Genomic DNA, 23,631 nt, shown 5'->3' on the forward strand with positions numbered 1-23,631 from the left:
AAAAAAAAAAAAAAAAAGAAAATGAGAAAGGTGAAAGTTAAGCTATGTGGTAAAGGGAAAAAAAGAAGTATTAATTCCTTAGTGAAACAAGAAGAAAGAATATTTGACTATAAATTTTCAAACTGAGTTGGATATCAAAGGGCATTCACAAATCCACTAAAAGAGAATTTGGCAAGACAGCTTTTTAGATAGCTGCCACAAAGAATATGACTAGGAAACTCTTCTGTTTTATTTTCCTTTCTCCCTGTTTGTTGATGGAATGGCACTGTGGCATCGTGTAAAGTAGGACTTAGATTTGATCTGAAATTACCTTTATGCTAACGAAATGAGTATAATGTGATGGTATGCATAATGTACCATGACAGGCATGAGCAAGCTGTACTTATTACTCAAAAACCTTTAATTCACTTTATGTTTAAACAGAATCTATCCTTAATAAACCATGTTTCAGATGAGTTGATGTGTAGCAATTAGTCTAATACCAGAGTTGGTGACCATGGTAGCTAGAAAAATGGATACTACAATCAATGGTTGATCATCATGAATTCAGTTAAACTTTTACTTTGTTCCTGTTTCGCTTTGTTTTTTGCCTTTTGGTTCTTGGATGACATTCAGGGAATTCATGAGATTTTAAAATAAATATTACCAGTAGTAAAACATGTTGCCTTTGAGAAACCAAAATTGATGCTACTCTGGTTTGCTTCCTGAATCATAATTTTAGGTCATGTAGTAGGCATTTTCAGTTTAATCAAATTTTTTTTGTAGCACTTTAGTAGTTTCCATTTCTAGCTTTTGAGTACACCCTTTTCTTCTCTTAACCTCTTGTGAACTAAAATGGTGTTTATGGATATAAACATATTTTAAATTTCTCCAGATATATCATGTTACTTTGTTTCTTTAATTAAACAGATTTTATGTTTTTTGGTTATTATTTTGTTTGATTGATAGGGTGTTTCTCAGAGAAAATTAAATGTAGAAACCAGTTGCTGGTGAAATTTTCTAAATTAATGGTAGAATTAAAATTACTGGGTTTATCTACATGAACAGATATAGTCAAACACAGGTATAATCAAGATCTCAGATGTATTTTAGACTGAATGTGGTCTTGCAAATAAATAGAGTTCTAGAAGCTTAAAGTAAAACAACAATTCTTAGTTCAATCTTTTAAAAAGCTTAGCTGTTAACCTACCGTCATTAACTCAAAATGAAATGCCTTAAATGAGCAACATTGATATGAATTACTCATTGGGCTTACATTCTTTCCTTCCACTAATTAAAGTTTTCATGAAGTTCAAGATATTTTTCATGTATACAGAGCAGCTCTGTTGTGAGAGAGAAAAAATCGATTAAAATAAAATATTTTTAAATACCAGTCATTCACTGAATACATGTTTATTAAGTGCCTATTTGTTTAGCAAACACTGTGATTTTCTGGATAAATATCACTGACCTGTCCAGGGAGAGTTCATTTTTAGGACAGACATACAGAGCCTGGTCTGTAGGTATCCCATGTGTCTACCTGTATTTCGTTTTAAAGGATTATTTTATGTTGTGACCACCAGTATTTTATCAAGTAAAACATGCTTTTGTGAGAGAAGGATTATTTTAGTGTATATGTTATAAGGGTTGCCATTCTTTTGAATTTGAAACTTGCAAACAAACTCTAGAGAGCAGCCTGGGGGAAAATGTGTGTTTATGAATGACCTTTGTTCTCAACAACTATTCAGTTGGGGCTTACCTTTGTTTATATGATTTTTTTGTGTGCTTTTTCTTTTGTTGCAAAGATTGTGGATAACTCTTCTACTCTTCCAAGATTTCTATACACTATCAGAAAAGTTTCCTGTTCTGTGGGGAGCGGTGCGCTGCTTTGATAAATTGTTGTTCAAGGGCGTAGTCACTAAAGGGAATGATTGTTCAGGGAAGTAAGTTGCCTGAAAAAAGAATGAGGTCATAGGATAAAGGGGCTGCATTTTCAGCTTCAGTCACCTCTTTTGTGCTTACCATTAAATGAAGCTATAGAAATTGGAGAGTGCAACTAATTGCTGAGTGAAAATGCCCGTGGCAATTGTATCTTGTTTAAGGGAGGTCTGATAAATTGCTGGGCCTGTTTTCAATCAAAGGCACTTATAAGCTGTCACGGTGTGTGTGTGGCAAGATATGGGGGTGGCAAGTGGAAGAGAGGGAAACTGTCCTTTCAAGTTTCTTTTCTTGACAATTCATGACAAAACAATTGGGGAATTTGCCATGCTCTTAAGCCCTATTTAAAAGTTAAAACTTTTACAAGTAAATATATTTCAGCCAACATTTTCTTCACACCAGGAGTTATCCCAGTAGAGATCCTTTTTTGATTTTGAATAAAGTATATATACTCATAATTTTTAAAGACAGAAAGCATGCACTGCAAAAAGACTGTATATTTTATTTTCTCTCTGTCTTCTAGTTTTCTTCAGAAAAAGAAGAGAAAGAACCCAGTATGGACCTCTTAAATAAGGGATTTGGGTTGGAGAGAAGGAGGAACAGGAAATAGTTCTATTATACATTCAGTTGCTTTCTTTGTATGACAACAGAAGCACAGATTTTATCCTAAATAAAAGAAGTGTTTATTTCATCTAAAGATAGATTATTATAAATAACATGTTTCTTGCTGTATAAGTTCAGTATAACATCTCAACAATAACCTCAGACAGGTGTTTAACTATGTTACATGGCTTTCAAAGATTCTAACAAAAACATCTCCCATACTATTCAGGGAATGTATTCAAATGGATGTTTGCCTTGGCAAATTCTGTCAGCATGAATGTCAGGTGGTTTTTAAAGATACTGCTTCCTTTAAAACTGTTCAGCCTAGAGTGTTTGTAACTCACTATTATTACCTTCAGTGATTCTCATAGTCATTGGGAATAACAGGAGCATACACAAGCCTTCCATGGTTTTCCTTTGTGGAATATTATATTGTATATTAGTCTTTACGTAAAGTTTTAAAATTGAAATTAGACAACGTAAAAGATTACACTTTCATGTTAACAAATTTCCAAATATTTAGAAACAAAGCCTGCACTACTTATGTAATATTCTCTATGATCTAATTATCATTGCCCTCAGTCTCTCTTGTATGTCTTACACCAGGCTTTGGAGCTCTTTGACCAGAGCTATCAACAGGAAAATGAAACCAACAGGTCTTGACTGAAGAGGTTCAGATGTTGCAGTCTAAAGACTAATTGCAGAGAAAATTGTATGAGGAAAATGCCCAAACAGGTCTATGTGAAATGTCTCAGGAAGAGCTGTAAATAAATATGCAATGATGAGGTGGACTTTGGCAGAATAGAACTACGAAGCAGTCTAGTTGGAGTCCCTAGGAATGTACGCTTAGGTTTCAAACTTCTTGGGTTTGTTTAATCCTTGCTTTAAGAACTTGCTAGCTGTATGCCTCAGTTGCTTTATTTGTAAAATGGGGCATTAATAATACCTAACTCATAGGATTGTTGCTAGAGTCAAATACGATATTATATGGAGGAAAATACATGGCAAAGTGCCTGACACATAGGAAGTGTTAAATAATGTATTTCCTTGAATAAATCACTTGGCCTCTCAGGACCTCAGTTACCACATTTGTAAAGTAGGGATAATAATACCTTCCTTCAAAACTGTTGTGAGTATTGAATGAGTTAACATGTGAAGATGTCCAGCACAATGTCTGGCATGGAGTTAGCACTCAACTTTCTTTTCTTTACTTGCATTATTGATATCTAAAACTGCAGTCAAAAACCCCCCTTGCTACACAGACAAGATAATAAGCTAAATGAATGGACCCTAAAGTAAAAGTTCCTTTGACACTGGAAAGATTAAGTAAACACATATACTTGAAAGGCTTATTAAGGCTCTACTAGCTAAGAAAGGCTGATGAGGAAAAGCATGAAAGCAATTTTCTAAAACCTGTGGTGTGTGATCAAAAGACTGAAATAGTAGGAATGTATTTATGATGTTTATTGGAATAAGTATCCTTTAGAAGAGGAATTTGGAAGTTCTCATGCTCTTACAGCCTTTGAACTTGAACCCCAATGTTTGAGATGAAATTTTTAAAATGTGTTTTTTTTTTTTTTCCTTTTTTAAATGTGAAGTGACACCAAGCATTAAAGCTTGCCTGCAGTCTACATTTTCCTTAATTTTTTCTTTGGAGATGCACTTCCAGTATGGTAGTCACTGGCCACATATGGCTATTTGCACTTATATTTAAATTAAAATCAAATAAAATTAAATATTCAGTTCCCCAATCATGTTAGCTTCGTTTTAAGTGCTCAGTAACCATATGTGGCTAGTGGTTGTATTAAGCAGCACACGATAGAGCATTTCCACCATTGCAGAGAGTACCATTGGACAGGTCTATACTTGTAACCACTATGCTATAGTGTATATTTCTGGCCTACACAACTGACTCTTACTTATATTACAGTCTCCAAATTGTATTTCATAATCATTTCCTTGTGCACACTCTCATAAACACCCTAAACTCCTTTGGTACATAAGCCAGGCCATAAATAAGTAATATAAATGAACATTTCAATGTTTTTAAAATATTTTATTTACCAAGAAGGCAGATTATTTTTTGTTCTTCAGAATTTTTAAAAATATTTTTCTCATAAATGTTGCTGATTATTTTGTATTCTTTTTTAAAATATTTTTCTCATAAATGTTACTGATTATTTTGTATCAAAACATAATGTTCCAGCACTGGGCAACAAGTTGATTAATTTTTAGTTATGTAGAGTCACAATATTTCAAGAGAGATTTGATAGAAATATGACAAAGAAATAAAATTGCTTTGTACCTTATTATGCATGATCTCAGTGTATGATCTCAGCAATAAAATGGCATTTGATTTGTAATTAAAAATCTTTTCAAAAACTTTCATAATTAGGTTCTGATGTTAGGTTCAAACTCCTTATCTTGATGATGTTAAAGGGCCTCCTTAGGACAGTCCAATCCTACTTTTGCAATCTATCTCCCATTACCCACCTCCTTCTACCTTGTGTTCCAGACACTACAGCACTCTATTTCTTGAACAAACTGAGCATTTTGCCTCCCTCCCCAACTCTCCTTTTATTCATGCCATCACCCACTCTGGTAACATCCACCCTTCTCTCATATCTTTGTTGGAATCCCACCTATCTCTCAAAATTCATGTGGAAAGTCGTTTTCAAAGTTTTCTCAACCCTGAATCTTCTCACCCTCTCCTCAATGTAGTGCTCCAATCCCACCTCCATTCTGGATGTGGTCTCCTTTTAAAGCTATTATCACTTTGCATTATTTAAATATAAAGTGACACAGGTACTTATAATACTAAGTTGTATGTCAGTGGTGCTTCCTCCACACCACCATGGACTGTACACGTCTTGAGGGTTGAGGTTTTTTTTAAATTAAAACAAATGTTTGGGTAATATAATGCAACTGGAAATTACATGTAAGTTTTTTTTTTTTCTCTCTCTCTCTCCCCCTCTTTCTCTCCTCCCTTTCTGTGATTATGGCTTCCAAAAATGCTTAAATGTGACAACCAGCAGTGACTTTAGGAAAGATATAAGACTTAACTAAGATTGTTTGTTGATTTCACACTTCTGTGCCCTCTCTTTGAACTGCAAATGGAAAGTAAGACACAAATAGCCTCTGTGAAAAAAGAGAACACATAAAATAAACATAAGGACATTATTTAATAAGTTGATTAGTTTACTATTCTAGTTCTTGGGCCCATTAGGCATCTTGATCTGACTTATTTTTATTTGACTTATACTTTTTTCCCTTATGGACAAATATTAATCATTAATTATTGTGGCAAATGTTGTTAAAGGAGTAGCTATTCTGATCTGTCATTATATCATTTCCCTGGGATCTTGTTGTGATACTTCCTTTAATCAAATTACCTTGAAACTGCTAATTAGTCTGCTTATAGAGATACCCCCTTCATTTCCCTTGCTGCTGAATTACTGTCTGTGTGAAGTACTTTTATTTATTGTATCTTACTTAGTTACCTTGTAATTCGTTTAGCGTATCATATATGTGCTCAGAGATTCCTTCATAAAAACTACTGCAGGTTGAGTATTTCTTATCTAAAATGCTTTGAACCAGAAGTGTTTCAAATTTAGGATATTTTTTCAGATTTTGGAACATTTGCATATACATTATAAGCTATCTTAGGGATGGGACCCAGGTCTAAGCACAAAATTCAGTTGTTTCATACGCACCTTATACACACAGATCAAAGGTAATTTTATAAAAATTTTTAGTAATTTTTTGCACAAAAATTTTGACTGCATTTTGACTGGAAACCTGTCAAATGAAGTCAAGTGTGGAATTTTCCACTTGTCGTGTCAAAAACTTGAATATTGGAGCATTTCAGACTTTGGATATTTGGATTAGGGATGTAACCTGTACTACTGCTAAATACTCACCCATACACCAAAACAAACACATTTAGAATTTGCCAAGGAAAGGGCTGGACACGGTGGTTCACTCCTGTAATCCCAACACTTTGGGAGGTCGAGGCGGGCCGATCACTTGGGGTCAGGAGTTCAAGACCAGCCTGGTTGGCATGGTGAACCTGCCCCCATCCATACTAAAAATACAAAAATTAGCCTGGCATGGTGTCTCATGCCTGTAATCCCAGTTACTTGGGAGGTTAAGGCAGGAGAATCACTCAAATCTGGGAGACAGAGTTTGCAGTGAGCCGAGATCGCACCACTGCACTCCAGCCTGGGTAACAGAGTGAGTCTCTGTCTCACAAAAAAAAAAAAAAAAGAAAGAAAAAGAAAGAAAGAATGAAAAAGAAAGAAAGGAAGAAAAAAGGACAGATTTTGGGTTCCTGCATGAATTTATTTTAAAATCTTCACAAATTTAATTACACCTAAGAATATGTTCTCTAGAAAAGTTGCTTAAATTCCCTATACACATCCCATATCACTTCTCTGCTGCAAAAACCTTCAATGACACTAAGCATCTATAAATTGCTTAGTCTGACTTTCAAGACCCTCCATGATAGGGCTCCTGTGGAATTTCCTGGAACTCTCCTTCTGGTGTCCTACGTTTTAGCTAAGTGTAAATCATTGTTCTCTAAATAAAGTCCCCAATTTTCCACAGCTATGTCTTTCACTCCATTGCTTTTACATCTGAAATGCCCCTGCTCCTCGCCTTCACCAATCTAGACATGCTGAAATTATACAAATTTTTCAAGCCTTTCCTCAAATGTAACCTTCTGATCCTCTGATTGTCCCAGGTTGAAGTTAGCTCTTAGCCCTCAGAACTCACCTAGTGAACTTCTTATAGGTCTTATGATAGTCTACTTAATTCCTATGTACTCATAGTGTTTATCTCCTACATGATTATAACCATGGGAGGGTAAAGATTATATTTTACTCATCATTTATATCTCTTTCAATGTCACTACACAATCAGTAGTGAAGAAACTGCAAGTTAGTAACTTAGTCACATATATAATCAATCCAGTAAAAATAACATTTCACATTAATACATGGGCTTTTTATTTTTCACAACTCTTCCATGTATATGAGTATCTAGTAAACAACTTGCTAGAACCTCAAAAATTAGGTAAACAAGCATTATTATATTTATTGTACAAATTGAACAATGTACAAATAAAGACAATATTCATCTTGTATTATTTGTCTGTTAAACAAATAAGGAAATTGAGACTCGAATAGCTCAAAATAACTTGTCTATTTAGTACAACTGTTTAGTGGATGCCCTGAGTTTAGAAACCAGCTCCTGATATTTTCATTACATCAGCTATTTCCCTTAATTAACTTTAGATATTCATGATTTCAGTTTAAATTAGTTCACATTTTTTATTTCAACAAAACATTTGATGATTACCCTTACTGTATATTTTCCCATTCTAATGTTCTATTATCAGATTGGAAAATAACAAAAATATATTAGAGGACAAAAATAGTTTTCCCTCCAGTTTTCAAGGTCTTGCTCTGAAATAATCCTAGAATTCAGGGTATATATTAAGTTTGTAACATTTTCCTTTTATCAAAGGAGAATAACACCTTTCAAGCTTTTGCTTTCCCTTCTTTCTCAACTGCACTGAGCTACTCAAAAGCATTCTCACTAAAGTAAATAACTGAGACATTTAGGCCATTTGCACATCATCTGATTTAACTCTGAAAACAGCATATATATATACTTTAAGTTCTGGGGTACATGTGCAGAATGTGCAGTTTTGTTACATAGGTATACACGTGCCATGGTGGTTTGCTGCACCCATCAACCTGTCATCTACATTAGGTATTTCTCCTAATGTTATCCGTCCTCTAGCCCCGACCCCAAGACAGGCCCTGGTGTGTGATGTTTCCCTGAAAACAACTTTTTAAACAAATAGTTGGAAATAAGATATACTTTTGTGAATAATGAATTCTCTAGGGAAACCAGAGTTTCCTAGCTCTGATTTAGGGTGTACAAAGGTATAGGACAATTATCTCAAGTGATGTAATGAAATTATACCCAAAACAGACTGATTTTAATCTACTTTGGTCTTAATATTGGTAATGCCCTATGTACTTCATCAAAAGTAAAGAATGAATAGGAGGAAGACAGCTGTTATAACTTTCCCAAAATTGAAAATCATTACTTGAAGCAGTGCAGGAAAAAAAGGACCTAGATATATTAAAACCAAGCCTACATAATTATAAACCAAATTCTTTTTCTTTTTTTTTTCTTTCTTTTTTTTTTTTTTTTTTTCTTTTTCTTTTTTTTTTAGCCGGAGCCTCACTCTGTCTCCCAGCCTGGAGTGCAGTGGTGCGATCTCAGCTCACTGCAAGCTCCGCCTCCCAGGTTCAGCCATTCTCCTGCCTCTCCTGCCTCAGCCTCCCACCCGGCTAAATTTTTTTTGTATTTTTAGTAGAGACGGGGTTTCACCATGTTAGCCAGGATGTTCTTGATCTCCTGACCTCTTGATCCGCCCACCTTGGCCTCCCAAAGTGCTGGGATTACAGGCGTGAGCCACCGCGCCTGGCCCCAAATTCTTTTTCACCAGACTCTACTTAAAGTTGCAATAAGGTACAATGTTTGTGTATATAGCAAGTCTGACCCACAGGAATAAATGACAACAAAATGCTGAATATTTTATCAGAAAAAGTTAGGTCTTCCTGCAAAATTGAAGAGATTAGATGATACGAGTGTTAAATAAAAATTCAATGGTTTATTGAGTTTTAGAGGCCTGTGAGTACACTCTGTAAATGTATCACGCATTTTACAAACAAATTCTATTGAATTTATGGAAGCTTAAATTATCTAATCAAGGCTGTTCTCTCACACAGCCACTTTTGGGTGGGTGTCTTATTTTCAGGCCTCCAAAGTTGCTTTTGACAGTGAATAATTTTAAAAGTCCCAGTATTTGACCTGTTATATGCACTAGTCAAACCTAACCATATAATTAGGTTACACAACTTGAAAAACAGAAAATATAATGAGGCAAGCAATAAAAGTGGCAAAATATAGTGATTAAGAGAATGAGTTCTGGAGTCATGCTAACTGAGTTGGAATTCCAGCACCTTAGCATTAGCTGTGTAATCTCCATCTGGTTACCTATCCTACCTCTGTCTAACTTTACTTGTGTATGTAATAGGGTCATAATAGTATCTTCTTTATGGGGTTATTTTGAGTGTTAAAGAGAATGATCTATGTAACATGTTTGGCATAGAAAGCTATTAATAAGTGTTAGTTATCATTATAATCATCGTCAAAGGAAAACAAGACTGACAAGTTTTAAAAATTTGAAGTTGTTTTGTTTGTGTGGAAAAATAAGTTGGGAATGGTCTCACAGAATGTCAGAAATAGAAACAAGCTTAAAGATCCTCTAATCCACACTCGCCCACACCCATGTCCCATTTCTCACAACGAGGAAAAAATCTTAGAGAGAGAACACGAGTTGACCAATATTACAAAAGTGGCTAGTAGTATAAATGGGAATAAAATCCAGGGCTCCTGGCTCCAAGTCTAGCACTATGTCATGATAGCCACCACCACCCCATTATTGCCTTCAATTATTTGGTCATCAGGAATGTGGGGCTTTGGCACAAAAGGCATAAAAACAAAAAAAAAGTGACTGTTCATTGAATTTAATAGTTTCAACATGAAGGATTTAGGTAAGCTATATACAGATGAGTAACAAAATTAAACACTGACTGATACAGGTTATTAAGAAGGAGATTTGGATTGTTATTCCTGGAGTGCTTTTAAAACTAAGATCTCCTTTTCATTCATTCATTCAAAAATATGTTGGATCACTTTCTATGGAATGGTCAATGGCTATTTATGGGATGACTTGCTGCAATCTTGCCTGGATCTTGATGCCATTGGAAGTACCTTTCAACATCAAGATGTTGTTCATTTTGGACATTTACTCACACCATATTACCTAATTTTGTAGACTTCCAGGGAAAAGGGTTTTTCTTTAGCAAGTCTTTCTGAAATTAATAAACCTATGTTCAGAGAGGTTTTCCCCCTTGTGATCAGCCTAAATCCATACTGATGCAATTTAAATTCATGCTAGTCAATACCATATGTCTAAATATCTTTGACTCATGTTAAGTTACATCTTAATGTTGTAATTTTTGAACGTACTACATTTGTTATCTAATGTTTCCATGAGGGTTGTATGGGAAAACCACATTTGTCTAGATGATCAATTATAATAATGAAGGATGAAGTAGGGCTAAAAATAATTGAGTATATTATAATCTATGGAAATGATGTTCCAGCTTTCCACATATAAGAAGATTAAATAATTCCTTCATTTTAGGACAAGATTAGTCTTTGCTCAAATGCGACCATTTGCCCTTTAAATATCTATTATCTCAGCATGTGAATAAAGTAATTCTGATTATGCTAGCATAAATAAATGTCTTTATCTGTGATGTGTGATGTGTGTGTATTCCTATTTGTTTTAATTTCTGCAGATTTATAAAACTTCTTAGTACACTTTTGTATCTTAAAAGATAGTCCAGTTGGCTGGTAAGGTTTGCTATGTTTCATTTGCTAGTGCCATCATATTTGAATTGGTTACAAGAAGGAGGAGAGAGATATCATTTCTACGACAGCTACCAGATACTAGCCATGTATGTAATTGTCTTCTCAGAATGATACTAGCATAGTATTATTGGCCCCAGCCTAAACAGACCAAACATCCTCTAGTCATGAATACCTTCACACACTGCTGGTGGATGTATAATTATCATAGTCAAATTTGGGAAATTAATTGGGCAGTATCTGTTCAAATGAGTAACACACATACTCTATGTCCCAGCAATCCCAATTCTGTGTGGAATTCTAAAGAAACATGTTGCACAAGGATGCTCATTGCGGCATAGTGGAAACCTGGAAGTAATCTGAATGTTAATCGGTAGGAAAATATATAAACAAGCTGAATACTATTAATTTAAAATAATGAGCTAAAACATGTATCTAGTACATAATACAAGAGATACTGTCTGGTTTAAGTTGCAGAACAACAAAAGCAATAATATTACTATTTATACATAGGTATTTATGTAGACACCTTAACTGACAACAATGGTAACTTCTGGGTAAGGGAGTGGAGGGAAGATGGTCAAGAGAAGGTCTTTAACCTTATCTATATAAATGTTTATATTAAGAATGTGCTCGTGTATTATTTCATAACTAAAGAGCACCCCTCTTTTTTCTTGTCTTCTTGAATCTGCTCCTCTTGGGTCTGTGGGCCAAACCTGCCTGCACATGGTTGTATTTATAACCATTTTCCTAAACTGGATAATGTGTACCTGTTTTGTCTAATATCTGTAATTCTCTGCATTTGTCTGAGCAAGTCTTCTCAATTATTAGCAGAAAATCTGGGAACATATGCAAAAGATTCCGAGAAATACTGAGCCTGCAGTCCTGCTGTTGATATAAAGGGTAGGGGAGGATGAAAATGTTACAAGTTTGACAAGAACAACAAGAAGAAAGAATGCAGAACATTTGGCAGTTTGAGTAAATGCATAGTCCTGTTTTAAGAACACATGTAACACTTACATTATAGCCATAGTTCTGTATGTGTCTGTCAGTGCTTCCTTTGTAAATTAATGATTCTGATTTTTAATAGTCCCATTGTTCTAAAGAAAAAAATATTTATACCTTTGTAGGAAAATATCCTGGAGTTGTGCCAATTGATTGTAAATTATGGTAAGGTATGGGGAGATTGAGTAATGCCATCAATTCTTTGCACACTAATGAAGTGATTGCAGTTTTGTTGGTTTTGAGGAAATATGAAAACAATGCCAGTGTGATGGATAGATTGATCATTTTATTGGACCATTTAAAAAATTATATTATTTCACTTTTACAGATTATTTTTAACAATACAGCCTACTCTTTGAAATTAGACTAGAAGCAGAATAGACAAAGCGTAATTAAGAGTCACCTTGAATTGATTTAAAATGAGTTACTCTTAGTTGAGTTTTCAAAGGTAGTTTGAAATTTACTCTTAAGTTTATTCTTCAAACTACCTTCTTCAAAGGTACTTTAAAATTTATTCTTAAAATTACTGTTAGTTGAGTTTTCAAAGATAGTTTCTTATATTGGTTTGAGAATTATTTTTTCTAAGTTTTATTTTATTTTAAAATTTTGGGCACATAGTAAATGTATACATTTATGGGGTGCATAAGATATTTTGATACAGGCATGCAATGTGAAATAAGCACATCATGGAGAATAGGGTGTCTGTCTCTTAGTTTGATCATTATTAAAGTTTACATCATTTGATGAGAAATTATTTAATGAGTACAATGTACACTATTCGGTTAATGGTTACTCTAAGAGCCCAGACTTCACCACTATGCAAAATATCCATGTAACAAAACTGTACTTGTACCCCTTGAATTTATATGAATTTTTAAAAATAAATAAAACAAATACTGAAAGAAAAATTTTGTTTGATAAAATATTATATCTTGTTAATTGCAAACATATAATAACATTGAGGTGTATATGAATGCAGAGTTCTTGAAGCAGAAACAAAAAGAATGCAACCTAATAGTACAAGTAGAATGTATTGCTATGAAAGCACTCTAGAAACTCTTTTATCATTGGATTATGTGAGAAGACAACAAAGTAATTTAGTTCTTTGGAAAGATGGGCATTATCTAAGAAAGCACTAAGTAATGCTCTTATTTCAGACTAATCAGATTATGATAAAAATAAAGAAAAAATACCAGGAGAACTTAAGACTTTCAAATAATTTCTGAACTCCCTTTTGTTTCTCTTAACAGGAACTCCATTCTCCAACTTTAAAAATATCTACATGTGGCCCAAGTACTCTACATATAACCCAAAATACTGAACAGGTAAAAGAAGTTGTGAATTACGTTAGATTTGTTCCTCTTTTTTATATGGAAGTCTTCTTCATGTATGTAAGCAATCTTTAGATCCTCATAAGACTTTACACATTCACATCATGTGAGGATCATAAAATATGAAAGAGGATTCTCACATATGAGAATCAGCTCAGCCCAATAAAAGTAATGTGAAACAAGTACTATGAATCAGATTCTTCTGTTTCATTGCCTATTCAATCTAACTGCTTTTAGTTTGAGTGCAGTTTAATTTAGCCAAGGATCTCCTAGTGAGTGTGGATGAAATACCCAGATCTCAGATTGATTGAAGACTTGGCTTTATGAGTGATTGTATTATGAGTTCATATTCAGAGAGAATAACTTATAGGGTCATAACTAACTCTTCTTATAGGTGTATGATTTGAAAGACACACAAGGGTCTATTTCCTTAGCCTTTATGGCCTAATAATCCCACTTTTAGGATTATTCTTGAATCTAGGTATTGTGTATCCAAAAGGTAGCTATAATAATAAACAGAATATTAAAATATGTGTTTCATTAAGTAATTGCCATATATAAAAGCGTAAATTCTAAGAAAGTAAAACATAAAGCACACTAAGTTTGTTGTTACATGAAAGAAGTGGAAAGGGGTTTTGGGATTTAGAAGGTAGGAAGGCAGGAGATGCTGTTTTAAGAAAACAATCTGACCCAGTGCGGGGTCAGGATGTGAACTTGGATAGTGAGGAGACAAATGAACAAAAACTGATCTTTAGTCCTTGAGTACAGCAAGGAAAATATGATATTATGCAGAAAAATAAGAGGATTATTAAAGAAAAATTTCCCTACCACTTCTCAGTTTGGTCTAGATTAGAGTTAGGTCAATTAGAGTAATGCACTTACTCAGCTTACATTTGCTGAACACCAAGTATGTGCCACATATTGCACCAAGATAAATTAGACACAATCACTATTTTCAAGGAGCTCACAGACTAGCATGGGCCACATACATAACAAACCACTGGACAGTGGGATAAAGGTTATAACTGACTTAGAAATGTAGCCCTATAGGACCACCAAAGTGAGATTGCCTCAAAAAGTAAGTTCACTTAAATCACAGGGGTGTTGACTACACTCAAATCCAGTCAAAAAATTGTATTGACTATTTCATTTTTCATAATTAAGGGCTTTCAAATTGGGTTTACTATACATATTATTTCTGATAATGAAAATATGTGTTTGTTGTAGAAAATTTTAGAACTGTTAAAGAATATAAAGAAGCAAAAACAAAAATCTCTCATGATTCCTTCCCCCACCTGGAGATTACTACTCTTTATATTTTGTTGTGTTTTCTTCCATTCAAATACAAAATTGAGTTTATACCATATATACAGTTTTATATCCTCATTTTCTCATTTGTATGATATTATGATCTTTTATTATAAATTTGTATTATTCAAGATCATTATTTAATGGCTACATATTCCAATCCATGGATGATTATTCAATCTTTCCCTTCTCCAAAAGAGAATACCTGCCCTGTTGAACCTTCATCAGCATTCTTATTTTTAAAAATTTCCAGTAAAAAAATGGCATTCTTCTGCTATGTTTGATTCCTAGCTTGGCTGAACACTTTTTGTTAAGTTTATTAACCATTTGCTTTTATTTTTTATAAATTTAGACCCTGCACAGATTTTTTATAACCATTCATGTCATTTGCTCATTTTTCTATAAGTGTGATTTTGTTCTCATTGATATATGAGAACTCTCTTTATATGGATGATATTAACTCTTTTCCCTGCCATGGAACCCCTTGCCTGCTCATTATCAGGCAGGGAACCCCCGGCTTAGGCCTACAACACAGAGCCTCCATCCCGGGCTGACAGCACTGAGTGATTGCTGACCTGTATTTCCCTGGGTGGAGCCCCCGGGAGACAAGTAAAAGACCTTTGACCACAACCACTGCTAAGGTCCTCTCTGCTGTCTCCAAGTTGAGGAGAAAACAAACACTGATATCACCATAGAGCTGTAATGGCCATCCCTTGAGTGCCAAGCCACAATTTACAGCCAGCACTCAAGTGGAAGAGGAGCCCACACTTTCAGGGCATTGAGAGGGAGCATAGCTGCAACTGTGAAGAAATAACAGAGGAGCAATGGGACTGCGCAAGAGCCTACCAACAGACTGCTATGCCTAAGCGCCACATATTGCATCACAGCCCAAAGCTTCAACAACAATACCTCACTAACATAACTCCCTGTGAAACCAAAGACAAGAAGTCAGCTATGTAGACCCTGCACAAAATCTCAGCCCTGTGAAAACATCCAAAAAAGAAGTCTATTGACTGTGTTCAACCTACACTGCAATTAAAGGAACACCCACACATGGAGATAAGAAAGAACCAATGCAAGAACACTGGCAACTCAAAAGGACAGAGCGGCTTATGTCCTCCAAATGATCGCACTTGTTCTCCAACAAAAGTTCTTAACCAGGCTGTACTGGCTGAAATAACAGAAACAGAATTCAGAATATGGATAGAAATAAAGATCATTGAGATTTAGGAGAATGGCAAAACCCAATCTGAGAAAACTAATAATCACAATAAAATGATACAAGAGCCGACACATGGAATAGCTAGTAAAAAAAGAACCTAACTGATCTGATAGAGCTGAAAAAACACACTAGAAGAATTTCACAATGCAATCACAAGTATTAAAAGAAGAATACATCAAGCCAAGGAAAGAATCTCAGAACGTGAAGACTGGCTCTTTGAAATAAGACAGTCAGACAAAAATAAAGAAAAAAAGAATTAAAAAGAATGAACAAAATCTCTGAGGAATATGGGATTATGTAAACAAGCTAAATCTATGAATTATTGGCAACTCTGAAAGGGACAGGGAGAAAGCAAAACCTTGGAAAAACATTTTAGGATATAGTCCATGAAAACTTCCCTAGCCTTGCTAGAGAGGCCAACAGTCAAATTTAGAAAATACAGAGAACCATGCAAGGTTCTACACAAGAAGATAATCTTCAAGAGACATAATCAGCAGATTTTTCAAGGTTGAAATGAAACAAAGAATGTTAATGGCAGCTAGAGAGAAAGGGCAGGTCACTTACAAAGGAAAACCCATCAGGCTAACAGTGGACTTTTCAGCAGAAACCCTCAAGCCAGGAGAGATTAGAGGCCTGTATTCAATACTATTAAAGAAAAAAATCATCAAACAAGGATTTCATATCTAGTCAAACTAAGCTTCTTAAGCAAAGGATAAATAAGATTATTTTCAGATAAGCAAATGATAAGGGAGTTTGTTACCATCAGACCTGCCTTACAAGAGATCTTGAAAGGCACACTAAACATGGAAAGTAAAGATCATTACCAGTCAATAGAAAAACACACTTAAGTGCACAGATCAGTTACATTATAAAGCAGCCACACAAACAAGCCAGCACAATAACCAGTTAACAAAATAATAACAGAATCAAATGCACACACTTCAATACCAACCTTGAATATAAATGGGCTAAACGCCCCGGTTAAAAGGCACAGAATGGCAAGCTGGATGAAGAATCTAGACTCCCCCCAAAAAATGCTGTCTTCAAGAGACCCATCTCACATACAATGACACCCGTAGGCTAAAAATAAAGGGATGGAGAAAAATCTACCAAGAAAATTAAAAAAAGAAAAAAGCATGGGTTGCAATACTAATTTCAGACAAAACAGACTTTAAGAAAGATTAAAAAAAAAAAAAAAAGACAAAGAAAGGCATTACCTAATGGTAAATATTTCAATTTAACAGGAAGACTTAACTATCCTAAATATATATGCACCCATCACAGGAGTACCAAGATTCATAAAGCAAGTTCTTAGAGACCTACAAGGAGATGTAGACTTCCATGCAATAACAGTGGGAGACATCAACACTCCACTAAAAGTATTAGACAGCTCATCAAGGCAGAAACTTAACAAAGATACTCAGGTCCTGAACTCAAGATTTGACCAAATAAATCAGATAGACCTCTATGGAACTTCTCCTACCCAAAACAACATACTATACATTCTTCTCATCATCACATAGCACATGCTCTAAAATCCACCAAACAATCAGATATAAAACAATCCTCAGGAAATGCAAAAGAACTGAAATCACACCAAACACCTTCTTGGACCAAAGCACAATAAAAATAGAAGTCAAATTTTTAAAAATCCCTCAAAATCATGCATTTACGTTGGAAATTAAACAACATGCTCTTGAGTGACTTTTGGGCAAATAATGACATTAAGGCAGAAATCAAGAAGTTCTTTGAAACTAGTGAGAACAAAGATACAACATGCCAGAATCTCTGGTACGCAGCTAAGGCAGTGTTAAGAGGAAAATTTATAGCATTAAACACCCACAACCAGAAGTTAGAAAGATCTCAAATTAACAACCTAACATCACAACAGTAAGAATTAGAAAATGAAGAGCAAACCAACCCCAAAGCTAGCAGAAGACAAGAAATAACCAAAATCATTGCTGAACTAAAGGAAATTGAGACACAAAAAAAACATTCAAAAGATCAACAAATCCAGGAGTTCGTTTTCTCAAAAAATTAATAAGGCACATATGCTACTGGTTAGACTGATAAAGAAGAAGAGAGAGAAGATCCAAATAAACACACTTAGAAATGACAAAGGGGATGTTATCACTGATCTCACAGAAATAAAAATAACCATTAGAAACTGCTACAAACACCTCTATGCATATAAACTGAAAAACCTAGTAGAGATGAATGAATTCCTGGACACATTTTTCCTCCCAAGACGGAATCAGGAAAAAATTGAATCTCTGAGCAGACCAATAATGAGCTCCAAAATTGAATCAGTAATAAATAACCTAACAACAACAACAACAAAAAGCCCAAGACCAGATGGATTCACAGCCAAATTCTACCAGATGTACAAAGAAGAGTTGGTACCATTCATATTGAAAGTACTACAAAAAAAAAAAAAAAAAAAATGAAGAGGTGGGATTCCTCCCCAAATCATTCTATGAGGCCAGCATCACCTTGATACCAAAACCTGGCAGAGACACAACAAAAAAAAAAAGAGAAACTTCAGGCCAATATCCCTGATGAGCATCGATGCAAAAATCCTCCACCAAATGCTTGCAAACTTAATCCAGCAGCACATCAAAAAGCCAATCCACCACCATCAGATAGGTTTCACTTCTGGGATGCAACACTGGCTCAGCATTCACAAATCAATAAATGCAATGCATCACATAAGCAGAACTATAGACAAAACCACATGATTATCTCAATAAATGCAGAAAGGCTTTTGATAAAATTTAACATTGCTTCACGTTAAAAAGTCTCAATAAACTAGGTATTGAAGGAACATACTTTAAAATAATAAGAGCCATATATGACAAACCTACAACCAACACCATAGTGAAAGGGAAAAAGCTGGAAGCATTCCCCTTGAAACCCTGCACAAGACAAGGATGCCCCCTCTCCCCACTCCTATTCAACATAGTGTTGGGAGTACTGGTCAGAGCAAACAGGTAAGAGAGAGAAATGAAGAACATTAAAATAGAAAGAGAGGAAGTCAAACTATCCCTGTTTGCAGTTGACATGATTCTATATCTAGAAACCCCCATAGTCTTAGCCAAAAACTACCTTAAGCTGATCAACAACTTCAGTCAAATTTCAGGATACCAAATCAATGTGCAAAATCACTAACATTCTTATACATGGACAACAATTATGCCGAGAGCAAAATCAGAAATGCAATCCCTTTCACAATTGCCACACACACACACATACACACACACACACACACATGAAATACCTAGGAATACAGCTAACTAGTGAGGTGAAAGATCTCTACAATGAGAGCTGCAAAACACTGCTCAAAGAAATCAGAGATGACACAAACATGGAGAAACATTCCATGCTCATGGATACGAAGAATCAATATTGTTAAAATGATCATGCTGCCCAAAGTAATTTATAGATTCAATGCTATTCCTATTAAACTACCAAGGACATTCTTCACAGAACTAGAAATAAAACTATTTTAAAATTCATATGGAATGAGAAAAAGAGCCCAAATAGCCAAGGCAATCCTAAGCAAAAAGAACAAAGCTGGAGACATCACGCTACCCAACTTCAAACTACTGCAGGGCTACAGTAACCAAAACAGCATGGTACCGGTACAAGAACAGACACATAGACCAATGGAACAGAATAGAGAGTGCAGAAATGAAGCCGCACACCTTAACAACTATCAGATTTTTGACCAAGCCGTCAAAAACAAGCAATGGATTCCCTATTCAATAAATGGAGCTGGGATAACTGGCTAGCTATATGCAGAAGATTGAAACTGGACCCCTTCCTTACACCATATACAAAAATCAACTCAAGATTGATTGATTACAGTCTTAAATGCAAAACCCCAAACTCTAAAAATCCTGGAAGACAACCTAAGCAATACCATTCTGGACATAGAAACAAAATGTCAAAAGCAATCCCAATAAAAGTAAAACTGACAAACAGAATCTAATTTAACTAAAGAGCTTCTGCACATTAAAGGAAACTATCAATAGAGTGAAAGGACAACCTATGGAATGGGATAAAATATTTGTCAACTACACATTTGACAAGTCTAATATCCAGCATCTATAAGGAACTTGAACAAATTTACAAGAGAAAAACAAACAACCCAATTAAAAAGTGGGCAAAGGACATGAACAGACACTTCTCAAAAGAAGCCATACATGTAACCAACAAGCATATGAAAAGAAGCTCAATATTATTGATCATTAGAGAAATGCAAGTCAAAACCACAATGAGATTCCATCTCATAACAGTCAGAATGACTATTATTAAAAAGTCAGAAGAAAATAAAACCTAACAGATGCTGGTGAGACTGTGGAGAAAAGGGAAAGCTTATACATTGTTGGTGGGAGTGTAAATTAGTGTGGCAATTCCTCAAAGGACCAAAAATAGAGCTACCCTTTTACCAGAAATCCCCTTACTGGGTATACAACTCAGCAATCCCATTACTGGGTATATATCCTAAGGAATATAAATCATTCTACCATAAAAACACATGTACATGAATGTTCATTGCAGCATTGTTCACAAAGGCAAAGATATGAAATCACTATGCCCATTAATGACAGATTGGATAAAGAAAATGTGATATGGAATAGTAGGCAGCCATAAAATAGAATGAGATCATGTCTTTTGTGGGAACATGGATGGAGCTGTAGGCCATTAAACAGCAAACTTACACAGGAACAGAAAACCAAATACCGCATATTCTCACTTGTAAGTGGGAGCTAAATAACAAGAAATCCTGGACACAAAAAGGGGAACAATATACATTGGCCCACACTTGAGGATGGAGGGTGGGAGGAGGGAGAGGATTAGTAAAAATAACTACTGGGTACTAGGCTTAGTCCCTGGGTGATGAAATAATCTGTACAACAAACCCCTGTGTCATGAATTTACCTATATAACAAACCTGCATATGTCCTTCTGAACCTATAATAAAAGTTACAAATAAATAAATCTACATGAACCCCCTAAAAAAACTCTTTTCCCATCAACATTTTACAATGATATCTATGGTCCTCTCTTTCCAGCACACTAAAGATTTATATGTTTAACTACACACACATACACGTTTTTCTCTTTGTGTCTCTTTTCATTTTTTTTAAAGATAAGATGTCTTTTCCAAACCAGAGGCTTAATTCATCACTATTGAGGTATTATTTTCTTGTAATCATTTATAATGAAACAAGCATTTTAAAATGCTTGTCAAATATAGTTTGGAATGTGGATGAAATGCCATGAAATGAGTATAATACAAGTACCCAGTAAAATGCTGGGCACATAACACATGCTTTTATACATGTTTCTGAAATTAAAATTAACTAAATCATACATCATCATTCATGCAAATTACTAAAAATATCACACTGGAAATTGTTCCCTATTGTTATTGATAGCTCCAAGGTAATTAAATAGCTATGATTATATCCAGCTTTTATCTTTTCTTTACAGGAACTTCATTCTCCAACAGTGAAAGTTACTACGTATCCACAGACCACTATTAGGAAATATGTAGTACAAAATCCTGAACAGGTAAGACACAAACTTTTCCCAGCATATAATTCTTCAGAAGTTAATTGCTTAAACAAAAGGCTTAGTCAGTTACCAGATCCTTAAGATCAAATTGTTGGACTTTCTTACAGTTACAAAATAAATTGCTGATTATCAGTATCAATAAATGTCATCTTTAATGCCAGACAACCAGGCGTCTATATATTCTGACTCAGAGATGCAATACTTCCAAGCAGGTTGGAAATTCTTGGGTTGTAAACATTTTCCTCTTCTATAGCCCCACCCTTATGCTACAAAAGACTTTTATGCACTTTGAACGAAAGAAAAAAGGGACAAAGTTCTTTTACAGGCTTCACATAAAAGCTCTGTCAATTGCTACACTGGGAGTTGGAGTTTTCAGGCTATTTACCTTTGCCATGGAGATATGGACTAGGAAGACGAAAATTAAAGGTCAAAAGTTAAATAGTGCCCCTATGCCTTTATTGCCTGTGGTGTGTGAACTTTTGTGCCCAGCAATGAGTTTTTTAGAAAATTACATTATTATTGTTTACTGAGATATAAATCCTTACATTTCACAAACTGAGATTCCACTATAATAAGCCATCCTCAACACATGCATTTACATTCATGCACACATACCCCTTTTTTAGCTGCAACAGGAGGCTCTAGGAGGTTGTAAGGACATCGGATTCACAATTGGCAACAGTATGATCCAGAGAGGACTACAACAATTCTTTGGTTTGCTCTTTATTTTTCTGCCATGATGTGAAGCCATCCTGCCCTTCCCTTATAAGACAAAATTCACAATAACAAAGACTTGGAATCAAGCCAAATGTCCATCAGTGACAGACTGGATTAAGAAAATGTGGCACATATACACCATGGAATACTATGCAGCCATAAAAAAAGATGAGTTTGCGTCCTTTGTAGGGACATGGATGCAGCTGGAAACCATCATTCTTAGCAAACTATCACAAGAACAGACAACCAAACACCGCATGTTCTCACTCATAGGTGGGAACTGAACAATGAGATCACTTGGACTTGGGAAGGGGAACATCACACATCGGGGCCTATCATGGTGGGTGGGGAGGGATTGGATTGGGAGTTATACCTAATATAAATGACGAATTGATGGGTGCTGACGAGTTGATGGGTGCAGCACACCAACATGGCACAAGTATACATATATAACAAACTGCACATTATGCACATGTACCCTAGAACTTAAAGTATAATAAAAAAAAAAAAAAAAGAAATTGATCTGGAAATGAGAAGGTTCTTGTACAGCAGAAAATCATTTAGTATGATATCAACTGTAGTGTTTTTCGTGCATGCCCTTTGCCTGGTTAATGACATTTTCTATTTCTAGTTTACCTAAAATTTCATTTTGTTTTGTCTTGTTTTAATCAGGAATAAATGTTGTATTACTTCAAATGCTAAAAAAAAAAAAAAAAAAAAAAAAAGACAAAATAAACTATTTACTTCAGCTGTAGAAAGGAAAGGGTTAGATTAGGGTCCTGCTTCCTACTATTCTAAGTGAGTGGGGAAGATGTACTAAGCTTCTACTAATATCTAAACCCTTTCTTCTTCACTTACTTATTTATTAAAAGTAATCTTCTCATGGTTCCTTAGCTAGGCAGGCTGCTAGTTGTGCATGTGTGTCGGTATGAACCTACAAGGCTCTGAGTTGAGGAGTGATTGTTTTGGACATTTGCTTGAGTTTTCATACATCCATGTAAATATTGAAAGGGCATGTTATTACAGCTAAATCAGTTGCCTGTTCCTCCTTTTGCAGAATCAAATATTTATGCAATAAATCTGAAAATGATGGAGGGAGGGAGGGAGAGGCAGGGAGGGGCAGATGGAAAGGGCCTGGGAGAGGATAGTGTATCTCTTTCTGTTACTTGGCCAGTCACTTTACACATTCCTCTTCTTCCTTTCCCTCTCTCTTTTTCTTTCTTTTTACACATAATCTGGGGGATATGCATACTTGGATGCATATTGCAATTGATACTCCTGGCTTTCAGAGTTAGTTCTAGATACCCGTTATTTTCATAGTGTGAGAATTGCTGTGCTTGCCTAGGATATATCCAGAGAGATTTAAAATGTCCAATCATTTGGATTCCAATCCACTTTGCCAGCAACTCTTACATGACTTTGGACGAA

The 23,631-nt window shown here is 35.1% G+C and overlaps 1 protein-coding gene across 2 annotated transcripts in view; it reads left to right on the forward strand.

Annotated features, from left to right (window-relative positions):
* POF1B (POF1B actin binding protein) overlaps positions 1 to 23,631 on the forward strand; it is a 122,964-nt gene that overhangs the window by 2,427 nt on the left and 96,906 nt on the right. For both annotated transcript variants that reach the window (XM_023202355.1, XM_023202354.1), the window contains exons 3-4: positions 13,293 to 13,367; positions 21,403 to 21,483. In XM_023202355.1, the coding sequence (XP_023058123.1) occupies positions 13,293 to 13,367; positions 21,403 to 21,483 (156 nt within the window). The remainder of the gene's footprint in view (positions 1 to 13,292; positions 13,368 to 21,402; positions 21,484 to 23,631) is intronic.

Source organism: Piliocolobus tephrosceles, chromosome 12 (genome assembly GCF_002776525.5).
Source record: "Piliocolobus tephrosceles isolate RC106 chromosome 12, ASM277652v3, whole genome shotgun sequence".
Lineage (NCBI taxonomy): Eukaryota > Metazoa > Chordata > Mammalia > Primates > Cercopithecidae > Piliocolobus > Piliocolobus tephrosceles.